The sequence below is a fragment of the Medicago sativa genome, chromosome 1, assembly GCF_051527215.1.
Source record: "Medicago sativa cultivar Bolivia chromosome 1, Bolivia_mono, whole genome shotgun sequence".
In the NCBI taxonomy this organism is placed as follows: Eukaryota; Viridiplantae; Streptophyta; class Magnoliopsida; order Fabales; family Fabaceae; genus Medicago; species Medicago sativa.
The window spans coordinates 16537904-16558404 of record NC_140749.1 but is presented as its reverse complement, the minus strand read 5'-3'; the positions used below and the strand labels follow the sequence as shown (position 1 = coordinate 16558404).

The window sequence follows — 20501 nt, the reverse complement described above, 5'->3', positions numbered from 1 at the left end:
CACTGTCAGATCTCAATCAAATGATCTGGTGTAACAGTGTAACTGCAGACAATCAATTTTTGATGATTTTTTATGAAACCGGTGAAACCATAAATATTTTTATTTGTTCAACCTTAAGAATAATCAGACGAAGATCACCCAGATGCAAGATAATCATGATTTCGTGCAGACATATTCAACCATGTATGCAAAATCTCAACCAAAATCTTGGATTTCATTTTATAAAATGGATCTAAAATATGAAGCGGAAATTATACACCATCAGATCTTAATTGAACAATCTAGATCCTTAATAGTGTGATTGTATAAGGGCAATCCATTTCCCAAAAATTCAACTTATTTGAGAGAAAAATTTCTTAGAAGGGAGCATATTGAACTTTTTGAAAATAATTCAACAAAAAATCGGACTTTCAACAAGTAAAATCACATAGGAAATGGATTGATTTAAGCATACCTCGTCTCCTAAGCTCCTTGCAAAGGTTTGAGTCAATAAAAAACCTACTAATGAACGTTGAAAGGACCAAGCAATGTCACTCTCTTAGATATATGGGGGTGAATGGAGTGAGGACTGAAATCGAGACTACTTTGAAATATATAGTCAAAGACCTTGAAATGATAATTTTACCACAACAATGCAAAAAATATTTGATTCATTATCTATCCTTAATTACTAGAATAATATATCACACCTATTTGGTAGTAAAATTATTTTACCTTGGACATTAAAATATTGTTTCAAATGGCTATCCAACCTTTTTCGTCACTGTCATAAATGATCGTAAAAAATAAATGTGGCTGGTTCGCATAAAAGTTAAAATGTTAAATATTTTTTTTATGGATTTGTCTAACCTCCTAATAAGGATTATTCTTATCTTTGTTAGCAAAATAATGAAATTTACTAATACTAATAATAATAATAATAATAATAATAATAATAATAATTTTTTTTGAGGAAATAATAATAATAATTGTAAAAGGGAAGATATGTAATATTTTATTAAAGTTTAATAATAGTGGTAAGAGTCCACCTTTAAACATTTTTTAGAGGTCCATATGATAAGACTACCACTAAACATTTTTAAGAGGTCCATATGATAGACCTATATTTCATATACCCTATCATTAGAATAAATATTTGTTGACAAAAAAATGAAAGAATAAATATTTGTTTATATTGTCAATCAATCATATTTATCGATTCATTTATTTGAAAAGTTTCACTTTACTCAAAAATACATAACATATGATTTATTTATGGTGTTAAACTTTTTAAGCTGACAGTGTATCAAAATTAAATTTAATATATAATTTTCGCTTAATTTTACTTTTATTATCTGTATTTTATTTTTTTCTTTTTAAGAAGATTTTGGTTCGTATTAAAATTGCTCAATGTATACATGAATTTGTTTTCATAATTAAATTTTCAGTGAAGTTATCCTTTATTTTTGAAAAAGATTTAAATTATCCTTAATATTTAAATATTATAATTAAGATCTTTAATGATCTTTTTCATTCATCACCAAAACAAAAAATAAAATAAAATTGCATGGTTGGTTAAAGTGGGTTAGCAAAGGTTAACATAACAATAAGGGTGGTTTGAAAAGGCTTAGAGTACCAGAAAATGTGCCTCGCGTGTAAGAAAGTACGACCAATAATAATGTGCCTCGTATGGCTCAAACAAGGATACTCACATATGAAAAAATATAGTAAAAAGGGAAAAATATTTGACTCAAATTCTCACCGGTTATGCTATAGAGAAAAGAAATGGTGATTATGATGAGTATCTTCTACAACATGTCCCATAATCATTATTCTCTTGAACTTTGAAAGTATGCTAGCCTCCTCTGCCCTGGTGGTAAGAAAATTTCTCTGAGATGAAAATAATTTTTAAATTTTTTGAAAGGGAAGGGTTATAAAATGCATGCAAATTCAACAAACTACATTGTTCCCTTGAGCCTCTTCTCCATAGGCTCTTCTTCATGCTCTCCCATTATCTTTAATCTGGATTTCTTGACCTTGGTCAACCCAATGCGTCATCCCAGATTTTGATGTAATTTTTTATTTAAAAAAATGGAGATTTTGATGTAATTTTATTTGCAAATGCATCATTGCATATTGAAGGCCTGTGTCAGATTTTCTTGGACTTAGAATGTCGATATAACATGTTTTGAGCTTTCAACATTACCTTGTCTCTCATTTGATCATCTTCACATCCTCAGGCTCAATCATAATTTTCAATTCTAAGAGCTTTACTGATAAAGCATCCTGAAGCCCGGAAGCGAATTAGGAGTCGTGGCGGTGGATTTGTGGATAGACGTAACAATCAGAGTTAATAAACCGATTGACAGATCGTGAAGACACCACAACTGGCCGTGGAGGTTCCGGTTGATAAGTCGTGGATTAACAACATGGTACCCGATAAGCTAGATATACGGTCCCAAGAACTAAATAGAATAACTCTCAATTTTTACTTATTATAAAACTCCCTTTATTTCATAAAATAAGTAAATTTTTTAGAGCCCTTGCTCCAACTCATTATAAAACTCCCTTGTTCCAAGACTAAATAAAAAAACGTAACACAAATTAAAATAGATGTATAACAATTAAAGTATGAAATCATTGAAGACTTGTAAAGGTTCATGCGTAAGAACTGAATTTTCTTCTGTCCTTGAGGAGGACCAAATTTATGGATAAATTGATGCTTCATGAGTGACTAAAACGCATGGACCAATTAAAGTATGAAATCATTGAAGACTTGTAAAAGTTACATGCTGGCTCGGAATTAAAATAAATAAAACATTCATTTTTAGTGCATTTTTTATATGTCATCATCCACCTTTGTCATCCCTAGTTTGTCATTCCATTTGTAAGTAGTGTTCATTAAAAGTTTGTTGAACGAAGAAAATCATTTTGGTCCCTCAATATGTAAAGAGTAGCTACGATAGTCTCTCAAAGTATCAAAATTTTAAAATAGTCTTTGATTGTGTACTTCGTCAGTCAAAATCTCTGTCGCTAAAATAGTTTAGGAATGCTAACATTAACTCTTTCCATATAGTAATTGATATGAGAATAAGTAAATACCTATAGGGACTGATATGACAATATGTAGGTATATTGAGGGACTAACATGACAATATTAACGAAGCATTTTAACATAAAAGACCATTTTGACAGACGTAATACACAATGTTGACTATTTTAAAATTTTGATACATTGATGGACTATTGTGGTTACTAGTTACACATTCAGGAACAAAATGACTATTACCCCGAAATCATTTACCCCATAAGAGTGGGAATTCATCACCACCACTTATATCCATAACCATAAAATATGTCAGGAAGGTTAACTTGTCAATCTGTAAAAGCAATGTACTTATGATGAGTACAACAGTGCGGAACCCGTCAGCAATGTACCAAGAAAAAGGTTGGAAACATGGTAATTTGGTGAATCCCTTGCGTGGACTACAATGTCTATCTTCAGAACAAATACATTGTCCTTCCAAAGTGCAGCCATCAAATTTTACTAATTCCTTCCCATACAAAATCTCATTTGACCAATCACCAGAATATACATTTTGTGGATCCATTTGTTTTTTTTTCCTTCAATAAAAAGATTAAACTTCGGATATTTATGTTGCACATTTAAAAATGCTAAGTTCCTATTCTCAGCCCAATGTGGCTTAGCACTATACTTGAAAAAGGCAACTGTTCCAATTCCTCCCACACATCTTGGTTTAACTTTAATCTAGCAGTAAATTGATCATTTGCAAGATAATAGTTGAAATCAATCACTACAGAGTCTTCTGTTTGTCCTAGATATATACTTCCGAGGCTTTAATGTAACGTATCGAAATTCGATTATAGATATCTATGCCACAAAAATTTTGTGGATTTATGTCTCTCAATTTCTTCACATCGTTGATAAAGTCTCCAAATTCTGAAGCAGGGAAAATTGCTGTTGACTCATAAAAGAACAATCATTTGATTCTTGGATCCCAAGCACATGATGTGTCTATTCTTGTTGAATATAAGCATGAACTTGAAGCTTGCATTTTGCCTTACTAGCCAATTACAGGATAACCGGTGAAGATTAGGCCATTGTTCTTCAAACCATTGGCTGTTACTTTCTTGAATCCCAATGTAGTAGATGCTATTAAGCATTTCCCTTTCGTGTTTCCTGTGTTTTCCAGCAATTTCTCTGCATGACAATATTTAAGCTATATTATAGCATGTTATAAACTTAGACCTAAACCCAAGATTGTAAATTGCGGATGTGCAGTTAGGTCGCAATTTTTGGTATTGTGAAAAATCGCTCACAAATGTGTTTAATGCAACCATTGTTGCAGCTGTGTTCTACAACCAAAACCAAGAACACATTAAATTGTGGTCTACATCAACTATGATAGGAACCCAAAGGATCCTACCAATGAACGAACACTAAGGCAAAAGAAGAAACAAATAGTGATTAAAGAAAATAGGGTGCCTTATTGATATGAACGAAAATAGTAAAATAGTAGAAGAGAGATTCTCTAACTACTCCCAGAGCAAAGCTCCGACACAACTCAGAGAGGAATCTTACTCTGGCCCTTAACAGAAAACTCAATCTGTCATACTCTAAAACTCCTAAGAATTTCCCTTTTATATACAAATAAAGAGAACATTCTAGTATTTAACCTTAATGGGCCTCTTATTATTTAATCCTAATCCTAGTGGGCCACTTATTTATAATCTACTTAAACTTAACTAACTACCTACTAATTACTCAAAACACCCTCTCATATTGGATCCTAACACTGCCATCTTCTTGAAAAACAGACTTGTCCTCAAGTCTAAGCGCAGTAAACTTTCTCATTTTCATCAGTTTCTTCTTCCATTGTATCATCCTCTTCAGTCACCATCACTCTAAGCTGTCTATCTGGGCATTGGTGTCTAGGGTGAAAGGGGCCTCCACACTTGAAACACAGACCCTTATGTCGCCTCTCAGCTATTTCTTAGGAAGAGAGATGTCGAATTCCTTTGTCGCGCCTGCCTTGCTCGCCCTTGTCATCTGCTATGGCTGTTTTGACACCAGAAGGCACTCCACCATGCTCATGGTGATCCTTATCACTTCGAACATAGGATGAATCATTGTTAAATGAGTGTCCATTGTAATGTGAACTTCCAGGGTTGTGGAAACCCCCGCGGTTATGTCTGCTCTCGCCATGATGTGATTTCTTTGAGGTTCTATAGCTTGTCTTCCCATCAATTTCACGTTCCACCGCCTTTGCCACATTCATTAGGCGATGTCGTGAGACTGGACCTAATGTGATAAGGCTTTGGACACGTCCTCTAATTCCTTCTTTCAGCCCATGGATAAAGTACCCGACAAATTGTTCGTCAGACAAACGTGGCACTTGGGAAATAAGGCCCTCAAAGTCTTCTATAAATTCCTCCACTTGGCCCTCTTGTTGAAGAGAGGCTAGTTGTTCATACACATTTCCCTCACTCACTACACCATAACGTTCCAACAATGCATTTTTTAACTCCTCCCAAGTGAGCCCTTCATTCTCTTCAATCAAAACCTTGAAAAAGTGAATGGTTGAACCGTCCATACTAAGCTGTGCCAATTCAACCTTAATTTCTGAACTACTACCTTGAACCCGAAAGTATACTTCTACCCTAGCAATCCATCCGGCTGGATCCTCACCTAAAAACATGGGAAGCTCCACTTTCTTGACCGAGAGACGAAATTCGTCCAAATCATCATTGTTGGAAGGCCCCGTTCCGTCATCCTTACGGATGACCGATTTTCCATGTTCGTTGTTTGATTTTTGTAATTCTTTCATCATTGAAAGCAACTTATTAAAATTGTCTTTCCATTCTGCTTCAGCTTTTGCGGATTGCTCTTTCAATTCAGCAGCCAAATTTTTAATAGTATCCTTAGTTTCAGCGGCGTGCTCTTCTGCCTTTGTCTGAGCTTCATTTAGACTAACCTCTAGGTTAGCGAATTGTTCTTCCAACGCGCTGATGCGAGCTTCCATGGTGTCTGTACTCGTATTCTTTTTGGGTGGCATAGAAAGTTTAGGTTTCTCTGTAAAGTATGTTGTTGTTTTTCTGGGTTGTGTAATGTTGTTTTCTTGTTTGTGATTGTTGTGCAGTTCTATTTTGTTTTGTTTTTTTTTCTGCGAAGTGGGAAACTGTTGTTTTCTATTTAGGTTTTGTAGTTGTTTCTGGAGCATATGTAGGGGAAAAAACAATAATAATAAGTTTGTTATTTTGGAGAAAGATAGGAGGGTTGTTATGTTGGGGAAGATAATAGGGTTGTTAATTTGGAGAGATATAATAGGGTTTGTTACTTTGGAGAAACTCTCGGTGATAAACTAAAATAAGAAATAAAAACAGGGATTCGGTTGTTGTTTTGAGAAAATACAAGGATTAGGTTATTTGAAGTTTCTGGATATGGCTGATGCCATTATGGATAAATATTTAGGTAGAGAAAATATAGGATTCCGACTTTGTAGTTTAAGGAAGGTAGGGTTTCCGTTTCTGTTTGAGAAAAATAATAAGGATTCGGTTATTCAAAATTTCTAGATATGGCCTGCGATTGAAAGGAAAAGGGTTTGTGTATTGGCTTAGATTTCTGACTGGTTTTGATTCTTGGGTGACAGAAAAAGGGGAGATGGTGATACTTAAGATCCGGTAGGTCAGACCAGATTGATAGGAACCCAGAGGATCCTACCAATGAACGAACAGTAAGGCAAAAGAAGAAACAAATAGTGATTAAAGAAAATAGGGTGCCTTATTGATATGAACGAAAATAGTAAAATAGTAGAAGAGAGATTATCTAACTACTCCCAGAGCAAAGCTCCGACACAACTCAGAGAGGAATCCTACTCTGACCCTAAACAGAAAACTCAATCTGTCATACTCTAAAACTCCTAAGAATTTCCCCTTATATACAAATAAAGAAAACATTCTAGTATTTAAACTTAATGGGCCTCTTATTATTTAATCCTAATCCTAGTGGGCCACTTATTAATAATCTACTTAAACTTAACTAACTACCTACTAATTACTCAAAACACCCTCTCATATTGGATCCTAACAAACTATTACTATCTAGGTAGCACCGACATTTGAAGATGTGACTGATGTCTGACACCGACATATACAGTTACATTTAATTATTCTATTTTTTTTCCTTCAAATTATTACTAGATTCTACGTGTCGGTATTGTTTTTGTTGTTCTTGTCTCAGTCACGGATTTATAGATTATGAACACAATATCCGGATTTATGTGGTCTATGTGAATGTAGCGATCATAACTATTGGGAAAAACCCAAGTCCCAAATCAGATAGATAAAACTCTTGATAAGAGTTTATAAAGAGGAAGCACTCCTCACCTTATGAACCGGTTTTGTACGAATGAGTTAGGCCTTAAATTTCAATCAACATGGTATCATAGCTTGTCAAATTCAAGGGCCACCTACCTATCCACGCACCAAGCCCAAAAAGAGAGCTGGGCGTTAGGGGGGTTTATTTGAAAAAACTTTGAAAAAACCCAAGTCCCACATCGGATAGATAAGACTCTTGATAAGAGTTTATAAAGAGAAAGCATTCCTCATCTTATGAATTGGTTTTGTACGGATGAGTTAGGCCCTAACTTTCAACAGTAATTTTGGTCGTATTAGCCACAAACCGGTTTTGTACGGATAGTTAGGCCCTAAATTTCAACAATAATTTTGGTTGTATGTCCATGAGATCTAAGCTCAGTAGTAAAAGTTTGACTATTTTGGTTGTATGTTATTTCTAAGCTCAATAGTATTATTCTTAGCAAGTAATAACGTTATTGCTCCCCAAGAATAAAATGACAATAATTTTAGAACAATACTAGATGAGATCATTAGTTATCTGCTGCTCTAAATGACAGAGAGACCAATATTTCATTGGCTTGAAATCCAATGAAATCATAGACTCCATCACAAGAGGCATCTAAGGGAACCCTAAAATCGTATCTATAAACAGCTATGTGCCTTGATGGATACCAAGTTATGTCTACAAACTCATACTTCTTTGAATGTTATGCTTCTTTGGAACCTATGTTCGAGTGATAACATTACATGTGTATTGTTTAACAATGATAATTTAGATCATGAACTAAATTGCTTTGCTAGCATCTCTCACTTAGAGGTTAAAAATTAAATTGTTGGGTGTTTTATGTGAAAATTAAATTTGAAGAAACAAGTTCGATAGATGAAAATATTTGGTTTGAAAACTTTAAATTTATTTTTAAGACAGAAGCGGTATAAAGTATAAGACAATGTTCAAGTAACTGGTGCAAAAACTATTGTTGTTGGTTTAAATTGATTGTGAAATACTTAAACATTTGGATAGAACGTTGTTGCGAGAAGTTGACATTGACTGTGAAATACTGAGACCTATTGATAGGTGGTGAAGACGGAGAATTGTGCCATTTTGGGATTATAAAGTCCGTTTACTTTAAAGACATTTCTCAGGTCCTTTAAGTCTTAACATTTGTACAAGATTAGTTCTTTTTATGTTGATAAAAGTTGGTCATTTAATTTGTTTTTCATAACAAATTGATCCCTTTTTTCACCCAACTTTGTTAAAAAAATGTTTACATGATCATTCAACATTGAAGTGAAAGGTCCAAAAAATATGTATGATGCCAAACATGACTACAAACATACATGTTCTTCTTATTGTTTCCTAATTGAATTCTAATTTTATACAGTGCAGTAGTAAATCGTAATAGTGAACGGACTATTTTATCTTGGAGGCGGCACAAATTATAGTCTAACTTACACAGTTTAAGGTAGTGTAGTGAAACCAACAGAAAAATGCAAACACAAAGATAGTACAATGCCAAAAACACGAGATACAAACACCAAAACACACATGCCAACAAACACTTCCACACCAAAGATCTAAACCCCAAATAACGAAAACATAACCCATCTCCTTGCACCCCAGAAAACACTCTCTGCAGCAAACAAACGACAGCAAAAACCACATCAGCGAAAGCCACGTCTGGTGAAAAACACACGGTAGAAACAAAAAACCGGAATGGAAGCAACAACAAAGAGCCAACACAGAACTGAAGTAAAATTAGAAAGACACCGCAGACATAAAATTCCAATAGCGCAAACCACTCCCATCCGATCGTAATTCTTCCAAAACAATTTATGTCTAAAAAATTAAACTACAAAATCTATCTATTAAAGCAATCATCCGGGTTCCAATAACATTCATTATTTCATTGTAAAGATTACAATGTGATACTTTCAACCCACTCAAACTCCACCTCCAAGACAACACCTTAATCTTCTCCACAATTTCAGAAACACTTCTTGGTTTATCTTTGAAATTTCTTTCATTCCTAGTCTTTGAAAGCACCAAAAGGAAGAAATAAATATCTTGTTCCAAGTTCATAAGTTGATTATAAACAACTTATGTTCATGTAAATATACTTTTCTCAGTTTTTCTCAATTTTTCTATTACTTAAGTACTTAGTATTTCCACTTTTGTACACATCATCCCTCCTTTTCAATGTTACTAGCTAGCTAGGGATCATAGTTTTAATACTTTTGTTTTGACTTGCTGATATAATTGAAAGAACATTTTGAGAACTTTAAGTACTTACTGTGTTTGTCATTACAATCTATTTTATTTTGACATCAAAATTTCTGATATCGTGTTTTTTAGTGCTTGAAAAATGGCAATCCAATTTTCACCAATGTTGCCAACTTGTAGAGGATGTTAGAAAGGTAAAGCTTATGATTTCAGAGAAACCTATTCTGATAACATTGCATGATAATGTTCACTAAAACCATTCTTGCTTAATGTATAAAAAATTAATTCACTTTAGCATTTTATCCTAATTTATGCTTTTTTGCTATTTACGCATTAATTGCTATGACGACATTCTTTTTATAAGTCTCCTTCAATTTGGACAGTTTTGAGATGGCATGCTAAATACTTTTCTTAATGAAATTAATTTATATTACCATGTATTTCTTCTTATACTTAAAATTTTTTGGCAAGATAATCAAGTGAAGTCAAGACCTTGACAGATACAACGACTCCCCTGCTGTTTCTTGAAGCAATGCATTGTTGAATATTTAAAAGGACAACAGTTAAAAGTACATAAGTGAAACATTATTATAACAATGAGCTCCTGAGATTATATTGATAGGTTGAATTTGTAACGAGTATTGTAATGGGTGCATCTCCATACCTTTCTTTTGAAAACAAATCATTGCGAATAAATTTGTTCCTTGAAGCATTTCCCAAAAGCGTTAGTAGTATAGCTTTCACTTTAGTTTATTGTATAAATGTGTATATGTTAAAAAGAAAAATTATCCATTAAAGATGTTCATCATTAAACCTATTTTTTTTATTCATATATTATTTGTTTATTTGGTATCACAAAGTCATTGTGATTTTGCTCACCCACCTTAAACTTAACTTAGCACATAATTGTTTTCACCACATATATTGTTCCATCACAAGAAGGTTGTCCAAGTAACTTCAAGAATATCCATTTGATATAATGGGTGTACTATTTTACAATATTTGTATATGGTTTGTAATTTATTATTTTTTCTAGACAAGGAAGTCATCTTGGAAAATATTTGCCATAATCAAATATCAAGTGTTCCATCACAAAACATTTCTCTAGGTAATAACATCAAGATCACATGAATATATTGTTTACTATGCATATTTCAATTTGTGGCTTGCTTTTTATGTTTTCAACCAATGACAAATCTGAACCTAAAAAGTTGTGCTTGCTAGCTGACATAATTAATGAATTAGGTCCTAAAGAGACAACATGTCATCCAAATGAAAAATACATGATAATGGAAAAAATAAGGATCAAAGGTAGAAAACCTAACTCGTCTGTGGAAGAATGGTGCAAACATATAGAAAATGGATTTCTGAAAATAAAAGAGGGTCCAAAAGCAAATGTGATGAGCATAAAAAAGACTAATTTAGTGGCTGTTTGTGAACCCAAAAAAAAGTAAAATGGAGTGTATCAATAATGTTTCAATCAATAATAATGATGATGAAGCTAGCGTTGTTGATAAAGGAATGTGATTCAAACAAATGAGGAGTTAGAATCTTCATCCTCTTTGGAAGAAGAAGTCCTAGCATTTGCATCACATTTTCTACCCTTTCCATATGATGCACTACAATTTGGAGAAGGTGCCTCAAAGTTTTTGAAGATGGAACTGATTCTAGGCTCGAACTCAATATTGGTGAAGGTATCGAAGAAAATTTATTGGATGAATTTTACTTCCCTCCAAACAATGTCCATGTAAGTACATCTTTCTGTCATTGTACATACAAAGTAAGTATATCCTTTACTCGGACAATGTTTGGAGGGAAGTAAAATTCATCCAATAAATTTTCTTTGGTACCTTCACCAATATTGAGTTCGAGCCTACAATCAGTTCCATCTTCAAAAAACTTTGAGGCACCTTCCCCAAGTTGTAGTGCAACATATGGAAAGGGTAGGAAATGTGATGGAAATGCTAAGACTTCTTCTTCCAAAGAGGATGAAGATTCTAACTCCTCATTTGTTTGAATCATATTCCCCTTTCCTTTATCAACAACGGTAGATTCATCATCGTTATTATTGATTGAAACATTATTGATACCCTCCATTTCACTTTCCTTTGGTTCACAAATATCAATACTGCCACTAAATTAGTCTTTTTGATGCTCATCACATTTGCTTTTGGACCCTCATTTATTTTTGGAAATCCATTTTCCATATGTTTGCACCCTTCTTCCACACAATTTAGGCTTTCTACCTTTGATCCTTATTTTTTCCATTATCATGTATTTTTCATTCGGATGACATATTAGGTCTAACTCCAGTCGATTGTAAGAGAAAACCTAGATCAACATAGATTTTAGACCTAATCGACTGGAGTAGGCGAATCAGGTATACAATCTTAATACAATTTAGTTTTGTTTTCTAGTTCCAACATGATTCAATTATATCGTGAAATAAACACCTTGATTTATTCTCCAGATATTGCAATATTTTTTGGTAAATGGTAGTTTAAAGAATGAGACATGTCTAGAAATTAGTTATGTATTTGTTGGCCATGCCCGAAGCAAAAGGTTGTATATATTGTCCCTTATTTTTAAGCTTTTCCATGATTGTGTTTTATGGGTATGCAATATTGGTTTTGAAATGATTATTTTTTTCAATATAGGGATAATCACAAATTCATTTTCAAATATGAGAATCAAATTGGACAATATAACCTTCAATTTGAATTTAGGGAGCTTTAAAGCCAAACTCGTACACTCATATATTTGGGCTTTAGGTTTTTCATAAGAACCTTGAGTTTTAGGGTCACAAGTTATTCAGATTCGAGATGGGAACCAACTAACTCTAAGATGAAAACATTATCAGACTTAACTTTAATTTGCTTGTTCAAACAAATTTGATTGTTCAAACAAATTAATGGTTCCGTGACCTTTAAATTGGTTATTAATGTTCAAACAAATTTGATTGGTTATTAACAAAATATTTGATTGGTTATTAATTTAATAACCAATTTAATGGTTACGGAACCATTAATTTGTTTGAACATGTAAATTAAAGTTAAGTCTGATAATGTTTTCATCTTAGAGTTAGTCAGCTCCCATCTCAAATCTGAATAACTTGTGACCCTAAAACTCAAGGTTCCTATGAAAAACCTAAAGCCCAAATATATGAGCGTATAAGTTTGGCTTTAAAGCTCCATAAATTTAAATTGAACGTTAAATTGTCCAATTTGATTCTCATATCTGAAAATGAATTTGTGATTATCCCTATATTTAAAAAAAAATCATTTGAAAACCAATATTGCATACCCATAAAACAAGTCATGGAAAAGCTTAAAAATAAGGGACAATAAATACAACCTTTTGCTTCGGGCATGGCCGACAAATACATAACTAATTTCTAGACATGTCTCATTCCTTAAACTACCATTTACACAAAAAATATTGCGATATCTCAAGAATAAATCAAGGTGTTTATGTCACGATATAATTGAATAATGTTGTAACTAAAAAACAATACTAAATTGTACTAAGATTGTATACCTGATTCGCCTCCAGGTGATTAGGTTTAAACTCTATGTTGATCTAGGTTTTCTCTTACACAATAGCAAAAAACCTATTATGCTCTTGATGGCCGAAAGACATATATATCATTACTCTCTATAGTATTGAGCAAAGGAATATGTTGTTAAATGGGTCGACCTTGAGTGTCATGTTGAACAACATATAAATTAGGAAAATTAGATGGTGTTTCTTTTACAAAAGGTATGAATTCTCCAATAAGGTATAGAATCACGCGCCACCCATGGCTCCACAATAAAAACCAATGATGGCGTATGCAATCGACACATATCACGAAAAGTGACACGGGAGTCATTAGGAACCCACAAATATTTTAGAAAATAAAATTCATTGAGACGGCGGAGGAGGACCTTGAGAGCGGGTTTGGTATGTAGCCTTTTGTAATTTCTTTTTCTGAGACTTTGATACTACCAGTGTAAAAGGCACATTATTCACAGCTGCCTTTGCTAACCAAGTTTGCATAAATTCCACTTCATTATGTAGTACCGGATCTACTGTGGCATCATCAGGAGCCACTATACTACTAACATCTAGTGTTGTTTCTTTGACGGGAGATAAAACAGATTCATGGTCCCCTCCAATATCATTTCTAGCTATTTCATCAATAACATTAACAAGTTGCAAGCTAAAAGATTTATTAGGTGTAACAAGGCTGCGGTTAATGGGATTAGCAATTGTATAGGTGTTGCTACCGGGATGTCCTCTGAACGCTCATTAACTTCCTCACCATTAGAGTGTGACATCGTACCAATGTCAATGGTTGCCACGACCTCAGTTTTATGCTGAACGAGCTCTTCTGTATTTGTGAACTATTGTTGTGGCTGAGGGGAAACATCTATTGTTTTCGTGTGCTCTTCCACTGATACAGGTGGTGTAACCTTCTGATGTGTGTCGCCAAAAGCTAGAGAGGAACCAATGCCAGAAGGATTGCCCTTTATCGGTACCCAAGTAAATTTCTTTGCCGAAACTTATTTCTTCCCTTGGGCTATCTTCTCCTTAGGTGCAATAGTTTCTTTTCGGGGATAGAACCGTCTGCAAGCAGTAACGTCATGGCCAATATTTTGACAATGAGTACAAAAGTCTGGGAGCCATTCGTAGGCCACCTCCATAGTGAAGGCGTAACCTTCCCTTTCTACCACAATTTCATGAAATAATTTGCATGAAAAAACCATGTCGACAAGAATTCTGGCATAATGACCAAACAAACGCTTGGACGTCGCATTGTAAATCAGAAGTGGTGTGCCAACGACACTAGAAATCTCACGGAGGGTCTGCTCCATCCAATATTCCTGAGGCAATTCGAGCAACATAATCCACACCTGAGTGGGTGTTGCATTGAGTATGCATATTAAAATCTTTAGCCCATTCAAACAGCCGTAAGACACCCGGTTTCAAGTTCACCGTGCCCGCAGCCCAAACAGTGCGCATATCCGTCTCAATGGCAAAGAAAAATTCATAGTAACCCCGTCCCAACGACAACATGCTCCATGTATCCGTTGTACTCCATAGCTTTTGAAGTTTCAACTGAATGTCTTTGGTTGCATAAGGCTTGTCGCCTTTATTCAAAACCAGTCGTCCCCGCAAGTTACGCTTGCATAATGCCATTCGTTTTTCATAAATGTCCTGAGTGATTTTGATACTGACTGTTTCCCCTCTAATTAGTGGCTGAGGCAAATTGTCATTAGAGGAAACCTTGGTGGAAGCTGTAAATGCCTGTGGAAAGGATACATCCAGCGTTGCAACCGGTAAGGGTGGAGGTGCAACCCTCGCACCTTTGGGTAAGGCTTCTGGAGGGGCTATCTCAGCCTGCCAGTCCAACATGGTAGCTGGGATCGAAAATCAAATAGAGGTCAGAGAAGAGAGTTGAGTAATTACTGTAAGTAGGGTACAAAGGTTTGGAGATAACATGAACCACTCTTTGTAACGCCCGTAAGCATTAACGCGATAGAGCTAACATCAACAGAAGACTTTTGGAAATGATCTTACTAAAATTGAATCTAATTTTGTTGATCCAAGTAAGCACGTAAGCCACCTAAACCACACCACACAAAAAGTGATTGGCCTTGGGAAATCCACAAAAAGGAAAATTGAAAGAGAACAACGTGATTGATAGTGGAAGGTATGGCGAATCACGTGAACAATGATCACCAAGGTTAATTTAAAGAAACAACCTGCTCGTCACTATGTGATGCTAACACAAAATTAATTGGCAATTGGATGAACAGTGACACAAAGAATCAATTATATATTTATAGGTTATAAAACGAATCATCAAAAATAAATTCTGAGAATTATTCTGTTAGCATGAATTTCAAAAAATTAAGGAGATGAACAAAATGAGATATGAAAAGGAGAAATATATTTTCCTACATAACATACAAATTGTGTACAATTGTAAGTAAAAAAATGATACCTTTCAGCAATGAAGATTAATTCTGCATCTATCAAGCATATGAAGAAATTGAACACTGAACAGCTTGTATTGCAATTGCTCAAACGTAGAGCATACAACTAAATCGCCCCTTCAACCTCCTGGAAGCAAGGGTATATTGAAAACATTGGAGCTAAGTCCAGATCGGTCGAGATTTTCCCAAAGCAAGGGGTTGCGACAAATTTCATTCCATGATTTGCAAGCCATGGAGGCAACTGAAAGTTCAACAACATTTAGTTTCAAGAATATTCTAGTCAAGATATCTAAGAACAGATTTTGAATGAAGATTCTACTAGCGGAGTTGCTATTCATCATTGTTAACGTTTCCTGCATGAAATATTAATTCAGACATTAATAAATATTTTACATTATCGAGTCCATTTTTCTCCCGTATGATCATGACATCAAAGAAAAGACAATAAATACGTGTTTAAAATTGAAGTATAAACACACAATCCAAGAGATGATATAGTGCCACTTGAGCTATATATTAAGAACTTAGATTTTCAAACCTAAATAATAAGAACAACAATATCAATAAGCAAATCTAAATATTAATCGCTAAACCAATGTTTATTCAAGAACTCAATAGTATCTACTGTAACAAACAGTCTAGCAAATAATACTTTTTATTATAATGTTAATTGTAATTTTTTATTAATTAAGAGGGATGAATTAATTTGCACTTTCATCAATTTTGTCATTTACTCGCAAAACCAAGCCTGCACTTCAAAATAAAACATTTAACATGCAATTAACACAAATTTTGGTAATTGCTTGTTTCTACTACTAAAACATCAAGAACAAGTTGGCATGAAATTAATATATCTTCGTTTTGTCAACTAATTATAGTTTGGACCAATGGTTCAATCTTAACCAAGTATCTAGTTTTATTTAATTTTTAAAATGTATTCATAATATGAATTGAGAATACCATCATCAGAACTTAATCAAATTATCCATATCCACAATGTAACATTGTGTAACTACACACACTCCATTCGAAGTGGGAATACACACGGTAGGATCATACCAAAACGGTCCATATCTACAACAATGTAATTGTGCAACCATAGACAATACATTTTCGATAAACCTAAGAAACAATAAAAAAATTATTTTATTTAAAAATAAATATTTTTTCGGCCCAAAGAAAAATAATACATTGATTTTCTTTGATGAAACTAACCGCAAATTCATTGGTTCAAAATGGATCTAAACGATGAATTAGACATACACATACTATCTGATCTTAACCCAACGATCTAAGTCCACAATAGTGTAAATTTACACTATTATCGACTTAAATCCACATTGTGTAATGGTGTGACGGCAGACAATAAATTTTTGATGAAACTTATGAAACAATAAATATTTTTTGTTTGTTCAACCTTAAGAAAAATAACAAAGATCATCCAGATGCAAGTTAACAATATTTCATGCAAACATATACAACCATATATGCTAAATCTTAACCAAAATCTTGGATTTTATTTTTAAAAAATGGATCTAAAATCGAAGTGGAAATTATACACCAGATCTTAATCGAACGATCTAGATCTGTAATGATGCATCTTAAAAATGGATCTAAAAAACAAGCGGAAATTATACATAGTCAGATCTGAACCAAACGATCTAGATCCACATTGTAATGGTGTAATTGTAGACAATAAATTTTTGATGAAATCCAAGAAACAATAAAAAAAAATGTTCGTTCAACCTTACGAAAAATCAGACAAAGATAACCCAGATGCCAGATAACCAAGATTTCATGCAGACATATACAATCATATATGCTAAATCTCAACCAAAACCATTTTCATTTTTTAAAAATGGATCTAAAAAATGAAGCGGAAATTATACACCAGATCTAGATCTATAATAATGGATCCAGAAAATCTTGTATTTCGTTTTAAAAATGGATTTAAAAAACATTCAAAAATTATAAACTGGCAGATCTCAACCAAACGATCTAGATCCATAGTGTAATGGTGTAACCGCAAACAATCAATTTTTGATGATTTTTTTTATGAAACCATAAATATTATTATTTGTTCAACCTTAAGAATAATCTGACAAAGATCACCCAGATGCAAGATAATCATGATTTCAACAAGTAAAATCACATAGGAAATGGATTGATTTAAGCATACCTCGTCTCCTTAGCTCCTTACAAAGGTTTGAGTTAATAAAAAAACCTACTAACGAACGTTGAAAGGACCTAGAAATGTCCCACTCTTAGATATATGGGGGTGAATGGAGTGAGGACTGAAATCGAGACTACTTTGAAATATATAGTCAAAGACCTTGAAATGATCATTTTACCACAGCAATGCAAAAAATATTTGATTTATTTTCTATCCTTAATTACTAGAATAATAAATCACACCTATTTGGAAGTAAAATTATTTTACTTTGGACATTAAAATATTGTTTAAATTGGCTATCCAACCTTTTTCGTCACCATTTAAAAAAAAAGCAACTTTTTCATCACTGCCATAAATGATTGTAAAAAATTAAATGTGGCAGGTTCGCATAAAAGTTAAAATGTTAAATATTTTTTTTTTTATTTGACTAACCTCCTAATAAGGACTATTCTTATCTTTGTTAGTAAAATAAAGAAATTTAATACTACTACTACTACTACTACTACTACTACTACTACTACTACTACTACTACTACTACTACTACTACTACTACTACTAATAATAATAATAATAATAATAATAATAATAATAATAATAATAATAATAATAATAATAATAATAATAATAATAATAATAATAATAATAATAATAATAATAATAATAATAATAATAATAATAATAATAATAATAATAATAATTGTAAAAGGGAAGATATGTAATATTTTATTAAAGATTAATAATAGTGGAAAGAATCCACCTTGAAACATTTTTTAGAGGTCCATATGATCGACCTATATTTCATATACACTATCATTAGAATAAATATTTGTTTATATTGTCAATCAATCATATTCATCGACTCATTTATTTGTAAAGTTTCACTTTACTTAAAAATACATATGATTTATTTATGGAGTTAAACTTTTTAAGCTAACAATGTATCGAAATTAAATTTAATATATAATTTTTGCTTAATTTTACTTTTATTATCTGTATATAAATTTTTTCTTTTTAAGAAGATTTTGGCCCGTATTAAAATTGTTTAATGCGTACATGAATTTGTTTTTATAATTAAATTTTGAGTGAAGTGATACTTTATATTTGAAAAAGATTGAAATTATCCATAATATTTAAGTCTTAAAATTAAGATCTTCAATGATCTTTTTCATTCATCACTAAAACAACAAATGAAATTGCATGGTTGGTTAAATTGGGTTAGCAAAGGATACCATAATAATAAGGGTGGCTTTAAAAGACTTAGAGTACCATGAAATGTGCCTCGGGTGTATGAAAGTACGACCAGTAGTCTGTAAAGAACTGATGGAAGCTAAATGAAAGTATTGCTCAAACAAGGATACTCACATTTGAAAAAAAGACTAAAGAGTGAAAAATATTTGACTCAAATTCCCACCGGTTATGCTATTGAAAAAAGAAAAGGCGATTATGATGAGTATCTTCCCTAACATGTCCCATAGTCATTATCCTCTTGAACTTTGAAAATATGTTAGCCTCCTCTACCTTTGTGGTAACAATTCTTTGAGATGAAAACAATTTTTAAATTTTTTGAAATGGAAGGGTTATAAAATGCATGCAAATTCAACAAGCTACAATATTCCCTTGAGCCTCTTCTCCACAGGTTCTTCTTCATGCTCTCCCATCTTAATAATAATACAAATGAAACGAAAATCTGCCCTCAAACCCTAGAAAAACCCTAAGCAAACCTTACCATTTTTTACTAAAATGCCGGAATTATTTTCTCAACTAAGATATTGGTGCCAGAGGAAATTGAAGATGCTATTAAATCCACCTCTTGGAGGTTGTTTCTAGCTACAAGCGGTTGTACTATGAGTGATTTTTGAATCCTCTTATTTTCTATAATTCATAGTTTGGATGATTTTACTTTGGCGGGTAGAGTTCCCCTTGTACATACCCAACCTTTAGGTTTATTATTATTTGTACCTCTCTCATTTTGAAATAATCAAATTCATTTTGCTCTTAAAATACAAAACTTGTAAGTCTTCTTTTAGTAAACTGAAGTCTTTTCAATTTAAAATAAACTAAAGTATTTTCAATTTAGAAATCATGAAATTATAATCAAATTATAACTGAAGTCTTTGGCAGCAATGAAGAAATATGATAGCATTTTCGGTGCCCAGCTGTATACAATACAGAAAAATGGTTGAAAGGGCATGGAATTTTATGAGGAGATGAACAAACGGATGCTCAGAAGATCCAAAGCATAATAAGCTCCTTCATAAAAAAGTACTTGATAGTGGTGTTAAAAGAAAACAAATTGTTAAAAAGGCTAACAGTGATAAAGTGCGAGAGTTCTGAAATGGAAAATTCATCGAGAGCAGTGATGATAGGAAAATCCATAAATGAACCCTTGATGTTTTTGGTTGCTGCTTATATTGTTAGGGTAGTGTTAACTTGTGCCCTAAGGGCACATGTTAAGAAACCTAAAAGGAGAAATGTTTTCTAAAATTTTGTGCATTCATTTCATTAAAAAGTTAAATATTAAATGTATTGCACACATTTCAATAAATAATTTCTATCTTTGATTCATTAACTTGTGCCTTAAGGGCACAAGTTAACATTTGCCATATTGTTAAAGGCGAAATTTCGTAAGTTTATTTCATAAATTTCTTGATTGTCTTGTGCTTGTGTCTCCCTCGTAGTTCTCCATTGTTGTTTGGTTGGCTATTATATCTTACATAATTGCAAGGATTTGGGGTCAAACACTCAGCTTAGTCTGACCTTGTAACATAA

General features: G+C 32.9%; 1 protein-coding gene and 2 pseudogenes across 1 annotated transcript; all 3 read right to left on the bottom strand.

Moving 5' to 3' along the window:
* Window positions 1-3149: 3149 nt before the first annotated feature.
* Window positions 3150-8160, bottom strand: LOC146953121 (L-gulonolactone oxidase 3-like; annotated as a pseudogene).
* Window positions 4995-6023, bottom strand: LOC146953122 (uncharacterized). Its single transcript, XM_085741377.1, has one exon. The coding sequence runs from the start codon at window positions 6021-6023 to the stop codon at window positions 4995-4997; it is 1029 nt and encodes a 342-aa protein (XP_085597503.1).
* A 5320-nt stretch (window positions 8161-13480) lies between the features above and the next one.
* Window positions 13481-14974, bottom strand: LOC146953120 (uncharacterized; annotated as a pseudogene).
* Between the last annotated feature and the right edge of the window lie 5527 nt (window positions 14975-20501).